We start from the raw sequence: 22186 nt of genomic DNA on the forward strand, positions 1-22186 counted from the left end.
GAATTTTTCAACAAAATAGATAGGTCTTGGTTTGTTTTACCTATAGGCCTACCTAATACTAGAATATGAGCCAATTCGATCTTTTGACTGTTGCTGGTGAATGTTAACCTCTCTTAAAATCATTATCATTATCATTATCATTATCATTATCATCTGTATGATAATTCTCACCTTTACTACATATTTCCTTGTAAATTAGTGATGAGACTTTGGTGTTAGATCAGGACAAGAAATTCTACCTGATAAGTTTGAGTATTCTGCACGGGGAAATGTTAACTTAAAATTTTTCAATGTCACGCAGTGAGCTCCAAATGAAACGTTTTATCCTTAAACCATACCCCAGTTCCGAAGCTTATTCTGACACACGCCAACAAGAACTTTAAACAATCATTCGGGAATTTTTTCGGTTGAAAGTCCATCTATGGATTGTTTCCGAAACATTTGATAAGCCGGGTTGCTGTCATTTCCTAAAATGGACTGCATCAGCATATAGAACCGAGTCATTGTGAATCACAACCGAACAAAGGCCGGTCATCGTGGTTTGATTGAAATGGCGGAGAAGCAAATCGTTCATGTCGATCAGTTTCTCAGTGGCCACGATGAAGATTTTGTGAGTCCTGTCGATGAAGATTTACATTGCTTAATTTGCCATCTGCCATTGCGAAAGCCAGTCCTTACGAGATGCGGTCACAGATATTGCAGACAATGCCTCCAGAAGTATATGGAGAGGTTTGTGTACTTATTTCGATTTTAGCTTAAACTTACCAATTTTCGCTAAAAAGCGTTTTGTTATCATTTTTTATCGTTTATTTTGTTCGCTTTAAACATACTATCGGCGGAGAGGTTGCGATCTTGAATTTGTTAATTTATCGGTGAATAATATTTCGGCCATCATTGTCGTAAATAGCGACTGCTATGCAAAACAAAAACCATAACAAAACCCGTCATGAATTTCCTTTAAAAATCTAAAACAACATCTTTTGACATATTGATTCAATTAGTTTGCAATTCCTTGCAAAAAAGCGTTTCTTTTTTACGATTACAGCGTATCGAAAACGAGGAAAAAAAGCTTGTAGCACGGTTTTATTGTATTTCTCATAATTTACATAAATAACAAGGCATATGGTATTTCGAGGACTGGACTGGACTGGACTGGACTAGTAAAACGCGGACTAGTAAAACGAGGACTAGTAAAACGCGGACTAGTAAAACGCGGACTAGTAAAACGCGGACTAGTAAAACGCGGACTAGTAAAACGCGGACTAGTAAAACGCGGACTAGTAAAACGCGGACTAGTAAAACGAGGACTAGTAAAACGCGGACTAGTAAAACGCGGACTAGTAAAACGAGGACTAGTAAAACGCGGACTAGTAAAACGCGGACTAGTAAAACGCGGACTAGTAAAACGCGGACTAGTAAAACGCGGACTAGTAAAACGTGGACTAGTAAAACGCGGACTAGTAAAACGCGGACTAGTAAAACGACAACAACAAAAAAAAACAATTTCATACGAAGGCGATCATAAGACTTAATGGCAAGCCAATTTAGTAAGTGACAATCCCTGTTTGACCTTTAAGCTGCAAATGGGTTTGACATGCGCCAGATACAAACGAATTTATAAGTTTAGGCTAAGAAAGTATTTTATTCAGCACCAGTTCAAAATCCTAAAATACACTTTCGTCGTAAATTTGACGGCAGAAACGGAGGAATTCGATAAATAAAAGTCGCATTAAATCTCTTTGTGTCTAGGTAGAAAGAGTCTCGTGGTGACTTCAGCTTTTCGGTGGAAATAAAAAATACTTTCCGTAAGATCTCTGTTTTTCTTTTTACGAGAAAATCGTCGCATGATCATTTAACTCGTGTGTGTTTGTCATACCAGTACTGCTGTTTCTTCAAAAGCGTATACTTCTTTCTTCTTTAATTGACAGGTGTCACATCGTGACAGTTACTTATCAAAAAATGTTTCAAAATTTGCTCGGAAGCCTATTAATTTATTTTAGAAATAAAAGTGTTTCGGCGAAAGCTTTCTCTTTAATTTGAATAACGTTTGTTTTCTTTATAACTCACTCGCCATCAAATTGTTAAGTTCAAGGAGGATTTTCCCGTAATTAAACTCGTAATTGTAGCCCTGATTCATTCGGGCTCCTTTGGCAATCATTTAAGGAGACGCGAGCCGACAATTTTCGTTTTCTAATGCAACTGAGTCAAAACAATTTTACTTAGGGGGGTCGCATTACAGTCAAGTTTTAATTTCACCGGATTTCGAAAAACCTAAAACCAAATTTTTTTAACGGGAAAACAAAAATGAAATTGACAACATTAATTAGGATCGCATTTCAACCGGGTTAAAATGGAAACGTCAATCACGGAGTCAATCTCACATCCGGCAAAAATAAACATTCTCCCGAACTAACCATGCGGCGAAACAGAACACTTTGCATGGCGATTATAGTCTTTTTGTTTTCAGCTATTTAACAACAACAAAAAAATCAAAGGTGTGCTTTTGTTTTGCTGATGGAGAGATGGAGAAATTGAGAAATGGAGAAATTTCCCGCTCTTTTTGGTTTTATCTTTCTTCACACGCACGCACAAATGACAACTTTGTCTGCAACGGACGCGGGTCCTTTCGTTTCAAAAAAATTTGGCAAAATCGGTCAGCCTCACCCAGGCACACCGGCCTCTTTGATGATTTTTAGAATTTTGAAACTTTTAGGAAACCGCAAAAATTGGGTCGCATTAGAAAATGTTTGTGTTGACAGAGTTTAATCCCTAGAGTAAACAATTCGGTCGTAATGCGACCCGAGCCTTAAAGTGCACCTAAACCCAAAAATTTTTTTTCGCATAACGAAATAAGCGTATTTTTTGGAGTATTTCTGTGCAAACACTTTTTTATTTGCTCAAATCTTCAATTGTCTGTGCCCAGTCAAAATACGGAAAATCGGCCGCCATCTTGTCCCACGGCCGAGTTTAAAGAGGAATGGCTCTAGCGGGTAATGTGACGTCAAATCGAGAACTCGAAAGTCTGCATTTCACACATTTTCGCTTGTTTAGGAAGGTTGCAGTCGATTTTGTCCGAAAATATGCCAACTAAGTGTATTATAGGAGGATGTAGCAACGTGCTAAATTTGCAAGAGGGTATCACGCTTCATACATTCCTCATACAATACACCTGGTCAGCATATTTCGGACAATATCGACGACAACCTTCCCAAACAAGTGAAAATGTGTGAAAAGCAGACTTTCGTGTTCTCGATTTGACGTCACATTATCCGCTAGAGCCATTCCTCTTTAAACTCGGTCGTGGGGCAAGATGGCGGCCGATTTTCCGTATTTTGACTAGGCACAGAAAATTCAAGATTTAAGCAAGTTAAAAAATTTTTGCACAGAAATACTCCAAAAAATACGCTTATTTCGTTAAGCGAAAAAAAAATTTTGGGTTTAGGTGCACTTTAAAGAATCCAGGATGCTTCACCAATTTTTGAACAGTTCAGAAATATACGAACAGTTCAGAAGTTCCCGTTACGGACCGACCTATGCTGGTGAATAACACTTTCATCTTTTTCTAACGCATAAAAACAATGATTGCTAAAAGAACCCGAATGATTTAGGGCTACAATTACGAGTTTAATTACGGGAAAATCCTCCTTGAACTTCACAATTTGATGGCGAATGAGTTATAAAGAAAATAAGCGTTATTCAAGTTAAAGAGAATGTTTTCGCCGAAACATTTTTTTGATAAGCAACTGTCACGATGTGACACCTGTCAATTGAAGAAGAAAGAAGCATACGCTTTTGAAGAAACAGCAGTTCTGGTATGACAAACACACACGAGTTAAATGATCATGCGACGATTTTCTCGTAAAAAGAAAAACAGTTAGAGATCTTACGGAAAGTATTTTTTATTTCCAACGACGATTAATCTTCGAAGATTTACCTCTGTTCCGTTTTAAAATTTCACGGAAAGTCAAATTGTAAGTGAATGCAAATATGTGTTTTGGCCGGGAGTTGTCAGTCTGCTTGTTTGTTTTCTGTAATAGCGTGTGTAAATCGGTGTTTCTTCCACCGAAAAGCTGAAGTCAATGAGACTCTTTCTACCTAGACACAAGTAGATTTAATGCGACTTTTATTCATCGAATTCCTGCGTTTTTGCCGTGAAATTTACGACAAAAGTGTATTTTAGGATTTTGAACTGGTGCTGAATAAATTCTTTCTTAGCCTAAACTTATAAATTCGTTTGTATCTGGTGCATGTCAAACCCATTTGCAGCTTAAAAGTCAAACAGGTATTGTCACTTACAAAATTGGCTTGCCATTAAGTCTTATGATCGCCTTCGTATGAAATTGTTTTTTTTGTTGTTGTCGTTTTACTAGTCCGCGTTTTACTAGTCCGCGTTTTACTAGTCCACGTTTTACTAGTCCGCGTTTTACTAGTCCGCGTTTTACTAGTCCGCGTTTTACTAGTCCGCGTTTTACTAGTCCGCGTTTTACTAGTCCGCGTTTTACTAGTCCGCGTTTTACTAGTCCGCGTTTTACTAGTCCTCGTTTTACTAGTCCGCGCTTTACTAGTCCGCGTTTTACTAGTCCAGTCCAGTCCAGTCCAGTCCAGTCCACGAAATACCATATGCCAAATAACAACAACAACAACAAGAGCGTTTATTCAAACACGATAAAAAATTCAGCAAAGGCTGATGTGGTGGTGTACAAACAATAAGACTAAATTCCTAACTAATTACAAGAAGACTAATGCAAGATTTCTACATATTTACAACAATACAAATTCTACATAGTACATCATTAAAATATACGTGGCTTAAAAATACACTTGAGTAACTTTTTAAAAGCGTCAACGTCTTGAATTGATCTCATTTGATTTTCCAGTGCGTTCCACCGAGTAATTGACTTGTATGAGCATGATTTCTTGACCATATCGCTCTTAGGTCTAGGTAACTTAAATGTCAGTTTCCTCATGAGGTCGTAACTACTTAGTTACTTTTCAAAACGATAGTTCATAGGACACGGTAAAAGATGATAATAAGCCTGATGGGCTAAAATTATATTAAGATTGACTTGAAATCAATTTTTCTTTTTCAAAGGGACATAATCATTTATTAACTCTCAAACTTTCAGAAATCAATTCTTGAGCGACTGATTTATTGAGATTTTGGATCGGGTAAATTGACTCTTGAGCCGAAAAGTAAATATAATTGCTGTTTACTTAGTAATTTTACAGCCAGCCATTTTGAAATGGTCGGACTACTGCAGTACAAACACTTAAGATGATGACCTGCAAAAAATGTTATATTTGTTGAGACAAAAACATTATTAATTATCTAATTATTCAAAATTAAGTGCAAAGGATATCACCCACAGGGCTCCCAGGTCTCACGCTTCTAAGCAATTGTGCGCTGCCATCTCAGAGATGGTTAAGCTGTGAGACTGAAGCGACATCTCGAGTGCAAATGAAAAACTCGTTCATAATGTGATGTGCGGGGGCGTAACATGTGAGGGCTTACATGCAGTTGTTCTCGAGAGAATGGAGTGCAGGGTGTAGTAAACTTGTCATCTTCTCTAAAGAGTAAATGTGACAAATTAGAAAAATTAATTATCGCTCCAGGCCTTTGGCCAATTGCAGCCGAGTCCAAGCAAACTTCATTTTCCTGTCCATCTTATCCCATTAATATAAATAATTTCTGTATCGGAACTTGCAAGGGTATTTAAATATTTATGAGAGGATTGAAATGCACCTTTTGTCATCAACAGACAAGAAAGTAAGGATTCAATGCGCACTTGCCCTGCTGACAGAGAGGAACTTGATCCCACAAAGGTAATTGAAAAGCATCATCATCATCATCATAATGGTAATCAACGTCGTCGTCATCATTACCATCAACAACGACAACAACAGGAGCATCAAACAGGAACTTTTAATCAATACAATGAGACTGTTTTTGATCAAGAGGCTTGTTTAAAAAAAAACTAAAATAACGCATTAGTTTTTTTCGCTTTAAATCGAAACATTTCACCGGAATATGACTACTGCAAATCTAGCTTGCGTAAAGAAAATTCACTCTTCTAATTATCCACACTCAACAGGACATATTTCCAGACAAAGCCACTGAAAGGAAGATTCTCTCATATATCATAAGATGCCCAAGTGACGGTTGCGAGTGGAATGGTGAGCTAAGGGAGAAGGAGGTAAGGTATATCGTCGGAATATTAGATTTTAATGTATTCTGCCCTTATGTCACAGATAGCACATCGAGTATAAGATGATGACATTTTTAAAGAAAATTTTCTGAAGGTAATCAAGATCTATAGCAAAACTCATGTATCTTTTTGTCGCGAGTAAGAACATAGGTTGCGATTGGTTTTGCATGGTTCGTTATTATGGCTATGCGTCAGTCTGTCAGCTGATATTTGGGGGTCAGTTGATGCTAGTTACGTTATTATGGCCATGCGTCAGTCTGTCAGCTGATATTTGGGGGTCAGTTGATGCTAGTTACGTTATTATGGCCATGCGTCAGTCTGTAAGCTGATATTTGGGGGTCAGTTGATGCTAGTTACGTTATTATGGCCATGCGTGAGTCTGTCAGCTGATATTTGGGGGTCAGTTGATGCTAGTTACGTTATTATGGCCATGCGTCAGTCTGTACAGCTGCTATTTGGGGGTCAGTTGATACTTGTTACGTTATTATGGCCATGCGTCAGTCTGTCAGCTGATATTTGGGGGTCAGTTGATGCTAGTTACGTTATTATGGCCATGCGTCAGTCTGTCAGCTGATATTTGGGGGTCAGTTGATGCTAGTTACGTTATTATGGCCATGCGTCAGTCTGTACAGCTGCTATTTGGGGGTCAGTTGATACTTGTTACGTTATTATGGCCATGCGTCAGTCTGTACAGCTGATATTTGGGGGTCAGTTGATGCTAGTTACGTTATTATGGCCATGCGTCAGTCTGTACAGCTGATATTTGGGGGTCAGTTGATGCTAGTTAAGTTTGTTGACAAGTTCCTCCTTTTGTAGATTTACAACTCAGTTATTGTCAGTTTACGTTTCTTCCTTTGTGTATGTTTCCTTATGTCTGTCTGTGTAGCTGGCTTTTTGCTTGTCGTGCTGACATGCAGTCTGAAGAAATGAAATTGCACTCCTTTTAATTGAATAGAGAATTGAATTGTTACTCGTTGCGAGGATCATTTCATATTTAATATCAACGGAAAATATTACTTTTTTTTTAACAGGACCACCTGTCATCTTGCAGTTTCCAACTTGTTTTCTGCAGCAACGGAAAATGTTCAGAAACTGTTAAAAGAAAGGACATGTATGATCACATGAACAGCACATGCCAATGGAAGATGGAAGATTGTGTTCACTGTTATGAGGAATACCCAAAATGCCTAATCCAAGTACGTCATTTTTATAACTCTTTTTTTAACCGTAGACTGAATCATAAAAGCAAGCAAGGAGAATTTGTGAACATAAGCCTAAGAGTATAGGACAAGGAAAGGTGCTCTCGAATTACAATAGAGACCTGTTAGATGGAAATTATCATGTAGCCTACCTACCTTAGCTGGCTGCTTTAGACTCTGACTTGAAATGGCTTCACAGAATTTCATTCGTGAATCAAATTAGAGACATTGGGCACAAGATGCACAACCATTATCAGATACATATCAGAGTAAAAGTCTTAGACAATAAGATCGGAGTTAGATGAAGTCGAATCGAAAAATATATCTCCAAGCAAAAGTTAATTGCATGTTCCCAACTTTCCACGAAAAGTGTTCGAATACTTCCTTCCGCCTGTGACTCTTAGGATCACGTAGACGAATGTGCGAAAAGGCCAGTGGAATGTCCAAATGGCTGTGACAAAATTATTGTTCGAGAAGAGGTAAGTTTTTTTTATCTTTCCAACCTTAAGGGCTTGGTGTTTTTTTAGTTTGCCTCTACTGACTGGAATGAGACAGTAAGTGTGAAGATTAGCAGTTTGCAGCCGAAAGGTCGCGATTCACATCGTAAGTGGCTACATCGTGCGACAAATAATAGTGCTTTAATATTATTGTGCTTTAATATTATTGTGCTTTACCAAGATGAAGAAGCACAACCTTTTCTACGAAATAAAACTGAGTAACGAATCAAATTACAGTACCTTTCTTTTACGCATCTGTTTTCTCGAGTTGAAGGCCGAACTGTGGTGGACTTAAACTATGAAAAACCTTAGCTTGGCATGTCCCAAGAGTCACTTGCCCTTGCCTCAGTAGTCACGAACCTGCAAGCCAGTGTGTATACCAGCTAAAAAAAAAGTCATGATAAATGACTTATTTAGTTATATGCAACGGGGAAAGGGTACACAATGAATTAGCCTCTATCTATCTTTTTGCTGGATAGACAGATGCCCACATTGAGACTGACTGTCCATTGACCGAAGTGTCCTGTCCGTATGTTGAGATTGGCTGCAACACCAAGGTAAAAGGAAACAGGAAAACCTTTCCTGCCCTGAGTTTGACTTGTAATCATATTAGTTCGTTTTTTCTTGTTTGTTTGTTTGTTTTTTAGTATTATTTTTCGTTTTCGTCTACATCTGCAGTTGTATACACATTAGTTACATTATATCCCTTTGTATTAACGATTTATACACCTTCGAAATCGCGCTAAGGTTAAGTGCATTATACTCACTTTCTCACGGCTGCTAAGTGTATTCATGAGTGCAACCTGTTTTATTCATGAGTATGACCTGGGTGAAGCAGTCCAGGCTCAATAGAAAACGATCCACTGGTTTTAAGTTCATTTCCTCTTACGTTGATTAACCTTACCGATCCCGAAAGAGTCGTTCTTACTATATGACGACGTTCTTGACCTGAAAAAACTTTGTACAACTCTTGTGGTTTGAGGAGGCGTATTATGATTTTGCATTTATGTTACATTCATTTAGATTCTAAGAAAAGAGCTAGAATCTCATCTTCAGTCAAAGATGGGAATCCATCTCGAGTCGACTCTGAAAACTTTTAAAGAAACGACCGTAAAGCTCGAGGAAAAAGTGGACCAGCTCAAGCTAAAGCAAATGGAATCTGAACAAGAGAGAGCCATTTTAAAGAACGAAATACAAGAATTGACAATAGCAAATGCCTCTCTAAGAGCGAAAGTGGCTGCTCAGGAAAAAGAGATCTCACTACTGAAAGGAGAATCTTCTACATTTGTTTGGAAAATAAAGCGTTTCCAAGATATCTTACAGCAGGCTAAAAATGGCGCTAAGAAAGAGGTTTACAGTGTGCCATTCTACACGGGAAAGCAAGGGTACCACCTATCAGTCTGTATGAGACCAGAAGGGGAAATAACGGAGAGGAACAAGTACCTCTCAGTTCTTCTTCGTGTAATAAAAGGCAAATTCGACGCCATTTTGCCTTGGCCATTTCGTTGCAAAATCACATTTACGTTGGTCGATCAACGAGACGATCCAAATGATAGGATGAACGTGACACAGTCTTGTCTGGCAGAACCTCCTTTTGAAAGACAGACTTCAGAATCCGGCTTCAGCGAGCGAGGTGTCAGTAGCTTTGTATCTCATAAGGTGCTGATGACAAGAAACTACTTAGTTCACGACACGTTGTTTCTCCAAGTTGAATTTCATCCTTTGTAACCAAGGTGTACTCGGTGAAAGTACAATTTAATTTGTTAACATCTTGATGTGTAACTCTTTTATGTATAGCCAAACCAATATGATCCTGGTCACGTATATTTTATCTGAGGTTAAGTTAATTTGACATGGATATTTTGGTGGATGTAGATTATAGAAGGGGTAGTGTAATTATTCATGCCACTGTAGGATGAATTTCATGGTAAATGTTTAACGAGAAATGACTGACTGTCGTTATGCAACATAAAACATTTTTATCCGAACATCAGCAACAAAAAAATTTACTACTTTAACGACTTGTGCAGACAGAAAAAAGGATCAAAATGATACAAAGACTTTTACACTCGTCTTCTTGTAAAGAATGAATGAGGTTGTTGCTTCCGTCCGCGAAGGGAGCTGAGACAGATAAACAAAACGCAGTATTCCAAAGACCTCAGGGAAACGAAAAGGCTTGCTTCTCTGAAAAGTGAACGCTTTAAATGTTTCATTAATTTTATGCAGCTTATCATGTAGTAGATAAGGTTTTCTTGTATTGTAATTTCCTAGTGGTTATATATGTACCTGACAACCCCGCCCTTATTAATCAGCTTAACATAGATACAAACAGACGAAATCGTAACGAATCTTTCTAAAGTCATAGTACCAGGGCGAAGAAAGGTATTATGAGATGTAGATAGCTATATTTAGTCCTCTCTGGAAAAGGATGACAAATATTTCCTCTAATGTTATAATTGTAACCCACAATTCCTCCATTCGCTCCGACGAAGGGCTAACGCTCGAAACGTCAGCTTTTATAACCGTAACGGTGGCCAATTTACCATTTCAACTTTGTTGATATATTCAAATTATTTCGTTACCCCCACCGACGCAGCGCCAAACAGTTTCTTTAGAAACTATCAGCCTTTATTCATTTATAACTGTAAAGTTTTGAAGATAAACAGACGTTTACAGACGTTGGAAAAGTTAGTACATAACTGTACTTTTATACATGACTGATGAATATGCGTAACTGGTAATTCTGTATTTTGCAGTCTATTTCTCAGTGCATGTTTTAGCTCTTTGTTCTCATCCAATGAACACAAGTACTGCTCATCAGTAAAAAAGTCTTAATTAGTCAAGCCATGGTTTCATATGAGCTGATAGACCATGGTTCGATCATTAAAACAAAGCTTATCTATATTGTTCAATGAAACTACGACCTATATACAATCGTCAATTTAGCTGAATCATGTATCTGAAAGTATATTATTTTGAACTGTGTCTAGAGGGCTGAAAACTAATAATGGAAGGACATTTATTTAATTCTATCAACCCTCCTAAAGAGAAAGCTTGAGGCCCTAAGATTGTGTAGAACCATGGTGTACATTAGAACTCATGTAAAAAGCCCGCTTTTACATCTTTTTTCTTCCTCCTCAGCCTGCTTTACTGCTGCCAATTAATCAAGTGAATAAATACAAGATGTTTCGGGGGATTGCTTGACTATGCACGTCTGTAGAAATAGTGTTTTGGGATAAGTTTATTGTTTTGTTTTGTTATTTTCAAAGGAGATCTTACAAATCAGTGTGAGGCATTATCCCGAGTTACCAATTTTCGATTAGGGTATTGTGTTTTATTCATTCTGGAAAGTGCACGTATAGAAAAATGTGAATCAGTTTCTTTGATTTATTACGCCTTTGCATAAGAATGCAGCTACCCAACAAAATCACAGGGACCGTTGTCCTATATGATCAAAATCTGATGCCTTAATCGAGATTACGTCCTGAGATTGACACAGCTTTTCTCGGTTTATTCCACAAGGTAATATTCTATTTAACGTCCATACTCTGTAACTAATATGTGTAGACATCCTGGAAAATTAACATTTTCGCTGTCTTCGTGGAGAACTCGAAGTGTCCAAGAAATAATTTAAAATTCCCCCAGAATTACGTTTATTTAGATAACAAAACAGTTCCTGTCGGAGGGACCTAACAAAGGGAGACCACACGCCATTTTTCTAGGTTCACTTTTGTGTAGATAGCCTTCCTGATGTATTTCCATGGGGGGAAATACCTTCGGTTACGACATCGAGGAACTAAGGTAGTGGGAAGTTTCTTCAAAAAAAGATGCTTGTACAATGAGTTACCCTAAATATACATGCATACCGATTCGTACTGGGGGGGGGGGGGGGGTCAAAGGGTGTTCTTTGGATCCAGGTCCAGGCGCTTTGGCGGGAGGAGATAATTTTGGATACTGTGTCGTTACTAACCCTTAATGCAAGAGCACTGAAAATTCCCTTAATTTTAATTTTTTGTACAACACAATGGTAACTTGGTGCGGAGCTCTAGATCTGAGCCCTCTCTACATGCAGCATGAATTGTAAAGAGGCTCGTAAACAGAAAGACTTGTGGTCTAAATAGCTCCACACAGAGTCAATTTCGGCGCATTTATTGAAATGATAATGCGAATGATAGGTTTCGACCAATCAGAACGTGCGAAAATTCTTTGTTAATTTGTTAACTCACGGGTGTTCCATTTGAGTAATTCTTAGTACACAGTTAAATCTTTTTCAGATAACCATCTTAAAGCGTAGGGAGTTCTGAGGAACTAAAGTTTCGTGTTCCCTCCGTTGCTAGGTGCAATGTCTTCCGCCAATCTACTGAGCTATTCTTACTATATCTGCCCACTTTTGTATGATATAGTTTTTGTTATTTCCCTCAGTGGCGCCAGGATTAAGAGCTGTACGCAATTGTTTTAGTTAGCCTTTTTCGCTGTTTGCTTAGTTTATGTCAGTATTCGCGCCTTCGTAGCTTTCAACGGTTCATTATTATTATGTTATTGCTGGCTTCCGTGCTAGGTTTTAGAATATATTTTGCATTTTGTATATTTGGGTTGATTTGTTTTTCGTTAGTCTTCGTTTAGTTCTGCGTTAGTTCAGGTCTAGTTTGCCTTTGTTTAAGGTGAGTTCAGGTTTTTTCTGTGTGGTAAGTCACAATCGCTTTTTATTGCTATGCTTCGCTTTTTCTCGCTTCGATCTCTTCGATTATTATTTTGTTTGATTAGCAGGTGGCTACATTATGACTACAGCTATAGAAGTCATTCTTACGAGTTTAAAGAAGATTCTTCCCTGTGGCTTATGAATTGTTATGAAATGTTTAAAAGGTGTGCAACAACAGAAGAGCATTTTAAATCCGGTAATCATTTTCACAGAGAAGAACCTGTTGGTCAGAATCATGGCTCTTACTCTGTAGACCGAGAAGACAAGGATCAAGAGAAGGTATTTATAACTGTTTTTCATATAAGGAAACTGAAGGAGATTTCTTGAGTAGTATTGACTCGAAGGAAAATTAATAAATCAAGAGAGACTTACTTGTAAGTTGAGGTTTGATTTGAACTCTACCGAGTAACAGAATCCTATGGCGATCCCATGAGATTACAAAGCAGGACATGTGTAATAAGGGAAAGAAAGAGCCCCAAAACACTGCTGTCTCAAACCGACAGTGAAAACCTATTTTAAATGCTAATAGTATGAATAAATTAATAATTAGTAAGAAAAAGGTTTTTTCTAGAGACAGGCGTCTTGTAGAATTTTCCAAATGTAAACTTTGAAGATCAGCCCGCAGTTTTCGATTTCTCATAGAATGGAACATACCTTGTTGGCAGTTTAGTCTTTTTAATGTCAATACCTGATTCTTTACGAATTTTTCACGATTTTGGATTCTGCCAACACAATTTTTCAAACAAAGACGAAAGAGGCTAGGTATATCAGACAAAGTCGGAGAATCACACTCTAAACCAAAAGTTACGTTAAAACTTTATTTCTTTCCTCAAGGTAATTCTCATTTTGTCATATATATACGTACTACTATCATATGATCATATACATTACCCTTACCTCTTTATTTGTATAGTGTCAGCTTTTTCTTGGTTTATGTCAAAATAATATGCTTCAGCTATATTTACTCAAATACATCACGAAATTTTATTGCGCAATCTTACGATAAAAACGTCAACTGGAGTGCAAACAGAAATAGAGATAAGTACTTCAAAATAGTCAGGCATGTGCGGCCCTTGGTAATATAAAATACAAATGTTTCGGAATGTATCGTTCAGAATATTTCTTTCTTTGCCTTCGCTTTCGACAACACATCTTCGCCTTCTGGGAGGTTTATGAATGAACTGAAGTTACAAGCCTTTCGAACATCTAAAACTACATGAAGTAATCAGAAATACTGCTGCCAACAGGAACTGCTCAATTGTTTTCATCTGATGTTTCTGGAAACTGATTTAAAATTGGCTGTTTAATTAATGGCGAATGAATCTATTGACGAGAATTACTAATAAAGCTAACTGTGACAAAACTTAAATTTCGCTAATTGTTGGGACTTCTAGACTTTTTTGTTGTTTTCTTTGCAGGATGCATGATAGATCTTCGGATGGTGTTTTCAAAATTTTGCAAACTTTCATTGTTCTTCACTTGCGCCTCCAAAGTTACCAGCTGATAAGGTAAAAAAGGCCTCTGAAAATTTCGTTGAAATGTTATCATGTCAGTGATAGTTTTCCAAAGCAAATTTTTACTGTTTAATTCTATTAGATGCGAGCTTGCATTTGGAATACATTCTTGTTTGCTAACCTTGTCCTTTCCAGTACAATCTAAAACTGCACCTCAGCTCTTCCTCTAAAACCTTAGTTGTTTGTATTAATTTGAGTCCACTCTCTCTGACTAGTAATTGGCCTTCATCGTTTAAATGCGCTCGAAATTTCAAAAAGCAAAAAGAACCGTCGTAGTACTCGTCTGAAATTTTGTGCTCTTTCTAATTTGTACAATCCAAATTCGGCCTGTGGGTCTAATTGCTGCATGATGGCCTGCTCTGATCTTGCTCTCAGCCAAACAGAGCGCGCCACAAATGTCAAATCAGCCAAATGCGTCACAAATCCACTGGAGACCTTAGATCACATCGGTGCTATTCTTGATAGAGCTGGTTAAGTTGATTGTGTGTATTTGGACATGTCCAAAGCCTTTGATAAGGTTAGACATGACCTTATGCAAAAACTGCGGGATGCTGGTTTCGGAGGGAACCTGTTCACTTGGTTTCGCGCGTATCTATGTGGCAGGCGCCCACGTGTCACCGTCCTAGGCGCGACATTACATGACCTACCTGTCACCTCTGGAGTCCCACAGGGTTCAATACTCGGACCTGCTCTCTTCTTGTTATATGTGAACAACCTTCCAGATTCTATCCTCAATAGTAACGTGACAATGTTTGCAGATGACACTTAAGTATACAAGGCAGTGATGTCTGAGGATGATGGTGCCTCTCTCCAACAAGATCTGGATAATATGTCTTCATGGTCCGCTGCCTCTGGCCTTGCCTTCAACGATAAGAAATGCAAGCTTCAGACCATCACGAGGAAGTGTAAGCCCATCTGTACAAGCTACGGGGTTAACGGCAGTACCATCAAGTCCTTTGAAGTAGAGCGTGACCTTGGCGTCTCCTTGGATTGTGACTTGACTTGGCACGCCCAAGTCTCTCAGCAAGCTGCACGCGCAAACAAGTTGATAGGTTTTGTTAGGAGGAACTCTAGGTTTATTCGCAGTACTTCCGTAAGGCGCCCATTATACCTCGGGATAGTTCGTGCTGATCTTGGCGACACAACCCAGGTCTGGGCGCTCCAAAGTATTAAACTAATTTCTAAACTGGAAAGTATCCAACCAAATTCATTCTTTGCTTGCCTTTTTTAACAAATATCTCTTACAAATGACATTAGATTTTGTTAGACATTTAAGAATAAACACTAGCGAGAAAAATAGACAACGTTTCGATGACTCCATGTCATCATTCTCAAGTGAGAAGAGAATAAAAATGAATAGTTAATTTATACCGTACGAAGGTGGCAAACGTAAAAAGTTTAAAATATTTAAAATATTTAAATAAATAATTGCGCGTGTTGAGTTCATAAATGTAAACTATTAAATAAATAGTTTCGCGCGTATGGAATCCGATTGTTTGTTCAAAGAGGGCTTCATCTTTTTTATGAAAAGCATTTCATGAACTAAACAGTCCAGTTTCCCGGTGCACCTTTTAAGTACGTTGAAATGCTTGGTCAGGTCGCCGATGGTTTTTAGGCCGTGGTCGTTCTTTAGATGTTTGCCGATGGCCGAATTACGGTGCTCATTAATACGTTGATGTAAATGCCGGCTGGTGTACCCGACGTACTCTGCATCACACAGATCACATTTATAATTATATACAACGCATTGTTGGCTAACTATAGGAGGTTTAGGCTCACGTACTCTGAGATCTTCACAGATTTTGCGACTCTTGAACACGGGATGAAGGGTGTGATCGATTTTGTTGCTTAGATCTGATAATTGCCTTTTCACTGCGTCAGCTGACTTTTGATCTTTAAAAGGCAAAACCACTCGGTGAACAGCATTTTCGTTGACGGATAATTGAGCTTGCACTCCAGGGTTTTCCGACCTAACTGAGGTGACAAAGTGAGAGATGGTGGAATTGATGAGGTGGTCGGGATACTTGAGGTTTGTAAACATCGTCTTTAGATGATCACATTCAGATTTGAAGGACTCCCATGTGGACGAGAGGCGGAATGCACGATTCAACATGGTCTTAAGTAGTGATTTCTTGTACCTTTTATCGACGTGGCTCTGGTGATGAAGCAATAGGCCTGTGTTTGTTGGTTTCCGATAAACACTAGTTTCTAGTTTACAGCCTTTCTTGAGCACTTCCATACCGACAAAAGGTAACTTGTTTCCAGATGCTAGCTCCATGGTGAAGTGTATGGACGGATGGCAGTTATTTAGCGTTGATAATAAATCTTCTGCCGCTGGTACACTTGTGACAATAGCAAACGTGTCATCCACGTACCTTCTGTAAAATTCAGGGAGCTTGTTGTCTTTATCTAGTTTCTCTTCGATAGAACAGAGAAATGCGTTTGCCATAAGTGGGCCCAATGGAGAACCCATGGCCACACCGTCGGTCTGCTCGTAAAGATTGCCATCAAATTGGAATAGTTGATTCATAGTTGCAACTTCTAGAAGTTGAACCAGTTCAGGCTTTGTAATGCTGAGGTCGTGTGTAGTATTAAACCAGTTGTCAGCGAACGCCTTCTCAGCGATGATTTCGATCGTTTCTTGAAGCGGCACATTAGTGAATAGTGACGTGACGTCATAAGATACCAGAATGTCATTCTCGTCGATGAGTAGGTTTTGAATCTCATCGGCGAAGGAGAAGGTATCTGATATTGTGTAGCGATTGCTTGACAGGGGCTTCAGTTTGTCATCAAGCCACTTGGCGAGGGCATAGTTGTAAGTGCCGGTGGCAGATAGGATAGGTCTCATCGATAGATTCTCTTTGTGTGTTTTAGGGAGTCCATAAAGATGGGCAAGGCGTGAGCCAGCCTGGCAAACACAGTCGGCAATCTGCTTTGGCAAGATCTTCCGTACAACAGATGCAAGGTGCTTTTCCTTCTCCAATAGAGGGTGGTAATGCTTTACTGGGCGGCCTCTCGTTTTTGGTCTCTGCAGGCTGACAGGTGTGAACTTCGATGTATCATTGATAGATGCCTGGCTCAGCAGGTTAATATAATCAGATTTGTTCATGATGACTACACCAGTACCTTTATCTGGCTTCGTGATGACGATGTTGTCAAGTCGTTTCAACTGCTTTATAGCCCTTTGAAGTGGTTTTGGCGGCTTCGGTGATTTGCACTCGATGTAATTAAGTGCAATAGAACGGAGGGTTGCGGCAGTTAACTCTTTCTTGTCATCAGCAAGTGTCCGCTCCAGTTTCCAGTAGAGTTTTTCAAAACTAGCTTTTATCTCGATGGCAGATATGCGTTGTGGAAGGGAGAACTTTAAACCTCGGGAGAGAACAAGCTTTTGGAAAAATGAGAGCTTGTGTGACGAGATGTTGTGGATGTGCTTGTCGACATCATGATCCTTGTTCAATAGCCTTATTATCTTGCTGGTATGATTGGCCATTACACTCTCGATGTGTTTCTTCCGTAGGTTTGCCATAGTTCTTACGATGTACATGTATTGGAGCGGCGAGCAGTTGAGACGTATTTCGTCATAAATCGCGTTGATCTCATCTTTCAAGGTTTCCTTCTGCTTGAGCTTTGATCCGAGTTCCTCTCTGATGATATTCGCACTGAACTGCTCGGATGCGTTAGACCACTTTTTTGACTTTGTCTGGTCGACTTTGGCAAAGGTCGGTGTCAGTTTGAAATTCTGACAAAGATGAAGAAACTCGATAGTTCCATCACATTTAACTTGTTTCTTGCTACAATCTTCAAGTCGTCTGAATAAATGCAGCTTGTCTTCGCGTTTCAATATTCGAATGACATTAGATTTTGTTAGACATTTAAGAATAAACACTAGCGAGAAAAATAGACAACCTTTCGATGACTCCATATCATCATTCTCAAGTGAGAAGAGAATAAAAATGAATAGTTAATTTATACCGTACGAAGGTGGCAAACGTAAAAAGTTTAAAATATTTAAATAAATAATTGCGCGTGTTGAGTTCATAAATGTAAACTATTAAATAAATAGTTTCGCGCGTATGGAATCCGATTGTTTGTTCAAAGAGGGCTTCATCTTTTTTATGAAAAGCATTTCATGAACTAAACAGTCCAGTTTCCCGGTGCACCTTTTAAGTACGTTGAAATGCTTGGTCAGGTCGCCGATGGTTTGTAGGCCGTGGTCGTTCTTTAGATGTTTGCCGATGGCCGAATTACGATGCTCATTAATACGTTGATGTAAATGCCGGCTGGTGTACAAACTTTTTACGTTTGCCACCTTCGTACGGTATAAATTAACTATTCATTTTTATTCTCTTCTCACTTGAGAATGATGACATGGAGTCATCGAAACGTTGTGTATTTTTCTCGCTAGTGTTTATTCTTAAATCTCTTACAAAGAAAGACTAATGTCTGTAAACCTACTTCCTGTGTGCTACTGGCACGAGTTACTACATCTAGTTTACTTTTACAAGGCTACACATAGTATGATTCACTTAGATCCGTCCGTTGTTGCCTTCGTGCATGAATGCGCGCATAGGACCCGTACATCCGTAATGAGCTCTCAATCCTTTGTGCCTAAAAATGCAGGACTTCTGCCTTTCAGAAATCTTTTTTCATTAGAACCACTAGAATATGGAACCTGCTTATTAGTAGACTTGGCCTAGATAATATTACCCTTGAGAACTTTAAATCTGTTCTTTACGGTTATTACTCGCGGGCTCTAGCAATAAACTATGACCCGGATTCTCCAAGGAGCTTCAAAAGCATTTGTTTGAAATGTAACACAGCCAGGCTTTTAGACCAAGAAATAAGCTGCTGCATGTGATTTAAATTGCCACTTTTTATATACTTCATATACTTATAAATATCTATTATATATACTTTATATATTATTTATATACTTTAAATACTTTTATTTTTGGGTCCGCAGTAATTGGCCTCAGCTGTTGTGGTGTCGCTGCCCAACTTTTAAAGTTATTATTAGTGTATTGTTACGTTCTTATTACTTATTACTAGGCTTGTATTTCCTCACTTTTTTTTTTTTTTTTTTTGTATTCTTCAGGGAAAATAAAACTAAAATAAAATAACAAGCCTAAGCCATAAAGTAAATATATGATCTTAGACGGTTTGTTGTGCACTAGCACTGTGTACTTTTACGAGGTATGCCGTATTTTGACGAGCCCGTAAGGCGAGTCAAAATACAAACAACGAGTAAAAATACTTACTTCTTATTAACCGTGCGGGAGGTCTGTATGGAAGAATCTTGACCGAGGTCGCCAGTACAGACCGAACTCAGTGAGGTCTGTACCAGTGACCGAGGTCAAGATTCTCTCATACAGACCGACCTAGCTCGGTTAATAAGATGTTTATTCTATGGATGTGTCTTATATGCCAATATTTTATATTCTTTGTGCATTTTTTTTCTAGACCGGTCTAGATGCCGGTCTAGATGGGAAAATCTAGACCGCTTTCAATATTGATTTCAGCCAATCAAATTCGTAAATTCGGTAGTTTCCAGTCCTTGTTAGACACAGCCATATAATAATCAGCGAGACTACACAACAGAACATGTAATACGTCATTTATTATCCAACACGCCAAATTGTTATTTCAGTGCAGGCGAATTTCGCGGATATTGATTTGCGGCGAGGGTGTGACAGAAGTATGTGAAGTGGAACGGAATATTGGCGCGTTGTCGTTGTTGCGGTTTCTATTTTCTTCAATAAATGAAAAAATTTCCTGATTGTCCAACTGTTTTTCTTCGTTCAATTCATCTAATAAACTTGGATCAATATTTGTCAGCCATTCCTACTCTTCTTCGTCGTCGGAAGTATGATTTAAATTGTCCGCCATCTTTTTTTTTCGTAACTTGAATTCAATTCTTCACTTGCGCGATGCGAGAATACCTTTCTAACCGGTTCTCTAGAGTACAAATGCCGCATGATATTTTCCCTCATCTATGGCGTTATTTGCACCCACGGAGTGTAGTTAGATAATAAAATCAGATAAGGTATTTCTTGAGTTAAATTCAAATTGGCATACGAGCATTTGCAAATAACGATGAAATGGGTATTGTCGAAAGATATGTTTGAAAACTTAAAAAATTTTTTTATCAAGTATGTTAAAATAGCCATCAACCTCGGTGTGAAGTGGTGGATAATCACCCCTCTCATTCACTGCTCAGTCAATGTTTAGTACTATTGACCTCCACTTGGGTGAATAATTGTTGACTATATCTAAAAAAGCTAATTGATGTTTTATTAGGCTCAAGATAAAACGGACAACAGCTACCTAGCTACGGGGGCCCGGAAAAAAAGGTGCGTGATCTGCATATTTTAATATTTTTTGTGAATGTGAAAAACAATTTTTTTCAGTTGTAAGGGGGGTTGCAAACTGCAGTTATCTATCAAAATCAAAACTCTCTTCTCCCATACACCCATTATTTGACCGGCACGCTTAGTGTACAGGGCTGAAGGGACCTAACCAGTTTTCGGAAAAACTGGTTTTGTTTAAATGATTGATTGAAAACTTGCAGTGCCTCTCCAAAAATCGCATAAACAAGGGGACTCCCTGGATAAATATTTTCATTATTATTAAGAACCTACAAGGTTGTACATGATTTTTTTAGTAACTGATACTTTTTTGTTGATTATTATTAAGAGATTTTTATCGAACATTGACGTTTGTTAATTATAAATTTTTGTGTTTGTCTGCTGACCTTGGAGGATAAAGGCTGATAGTTTCTAAGGAAACTGTTTGGGGTTGCGTCGGTGGGGGTAACGAAATAATTTGAATATATCAACAAAGTTGAAATGGTAAATCGGCCACCGTTACGATTATAAAAGCTGACCTTTCGAGCGTTAGCCCTTCGTCGGAAGCCCTCCGTTAGCCCTCCATTAGCCCTTCGTTAACCCTTCGTTAGCCCTCCGACGAAGGGCTAACTCTCGAAACGTCAGCTTTTACAACCGTAACGGTGGCCAATTTACCATTTCAACTTTGTTGATATATTCAAATTACTTGGAGGATAAAACCTCTTGACAATAGCAGTAACCTAGTTACTCTTATATCCTGTTTATTCTTCAATCAAAAAGCGAATCACCGATCCCTAAACCCACATTAAGAAATTTGGTGCTGGTCTAAACCCAGGTTAATGTGCCAACTCAGATATGTAGTGAGCAGATTAAATTTAATTTAATGAAAGGAGGTACGAAAGATTCGGGAGGAAGAAGAAGAAGAAGACTCCACTCAGAGCCAAACTGGTACTCTTGGAAGAGAAAACAAGGAGGACCAACAGGAACAAGCAGAATTTCAACGATCTAAGGAGGAGCCCAAAGTCTCGAAGAAACAAAGAAATGAGAAAGAAAAAGCCTTAAACAAGCAAAGGGATGAAACCTTGAAGACACAAATGGATGAGAACAAAAAATCGTCTAAAATTTATTTTATCATTATCATAGGTATAACAGCTACTATTACCTATTTTCTTTACGGGATGGTACAATTAAACAAGAAAGAGAAAGCCTTAGAGGAAAGACTGAATGTGCATTGTTTCTTAATCCTAACAGCTTTTTCCGCGTTGTTATACTTTTTTTTAAATTTAAAGCCGTGTAATTTAGGTGAGACAGCCTACACGTACAAGGTACAGGGTTTCAAAGCATTAGCCAAGCGTTTACACACACGTTTATTTAACAATAACAATAACAATAAATCCTTATTCCCCTGGCTCCGCAGATAGCAGTGCTAATCGAAGCGGGCCAGGATAATCAGTAAAAGAAGAGGAAAATACACACAATTAAAACTACAGATGAATAAATAGATGGTAAATACGAAAAAAAATTAATTCCACGGAAACAACTATGTGGTTAATTCAAGTTGACAGCGTATTATGTTGTGAGTGAATACATAAGATAAAATGGATAAGGTAGGATGGGCGAGACAAAGGTGATAGCTACTAAGAGTATTTACTAACTTTAGAGGTTCTCGATTCTAAATCTTAGTAGGAGTCTTCTAATTCTAATATATTGAACAAGATCGTACGAAT

At 38.4% G+C, this 22186-nt stretch overlaps 2 protein-coding genes across 2 annotated transcripts in view; one reads left to right on the top strand and one right to left on the bottom strand.

Annotated features, from left to right (window-relative positions):
• Window positions 1-511: 511 nt before the first annotated feature.
• LOC111345446 (TNF receptor-associated factor 5-like) overlaps window positions 512-22186 on the top strand; it is a 22517-nt gene continuing 842 nt past the window's right edge. The window contains exons 1-9 of the mRNA XM_088724634.1: window positions 512-729; window positions 5760-5823; window positions 6093-6194; window positions 7238-7402; window positions 7810-7884; window positions 8382-8459; window positions 8926-12880; window positions 20413-20465; window positions 21350-22186. The exon at window positions 21350-22186 is cut by the window's right edge and continues 842 nt beyond it. Coding sequence (XP_088580760.1) covers window positions 551-729; window positions 5760-5823; window positions 6093-6194; window positions 7238-7402; window positions 7810-7884; window positions 8382-8459; window positions 8926-9630 — 1368 coding nt within the window. The 5' untranslated portion in view covers window positions 512-550 and the 3' untranslated portion in view covers window positions 9631-12880; window positions 20413-20465; window positions 21350-22186. The remainder of the gene's footprint in view (window positions 730-5759; window positions 5824-6092; window positions 6195-7237; window positions 7403-7809; window positions 7885-8381; window positions 8460-8925; window positions 12881-20412; window positions 20466-21349) is intronic.
• On the bottom strand, window positions 15426-17938 carry LOC111329766 (uncharacterized). Its single transcript, XM_022934540.2, has one exon. The coding sequence runs from the start codon at window positions 17657-17659 to the stop codon at window positions 15575-15577; it is 2085 nt and encodes a 694-aa protein (XP_022790275.2). The 5' UTR covers window positions 17660-17938; the 3' UTR covers window positions 15426-15574.

The sequence above is a fragment of the Stylophora pistillata genome, chromosome 6 (genome assembly GCF_964205215.1).
Source record: "Stylophora pistillata chromosome 6, jaStyPist1.2, whole genome shotgun sequence".
In the NCBI taxonomy this organism is placed as follows: Eukaryota; Metazoa; Cnidaria; class Anthozoa; order Scleractinia; family Pocilloporidae; genus Stylophora; species Stylophora pistillata.

Bases quoted from the DNA above. Each gene is read 5' to 3' on its own strand.
- LOC111329766 (XM_022934540.2), bottom strand. From the start codon at position 17,659: ATGTACATCGTAAGAACTATGGCAAACCTACGGAAGAAACACATCGAG.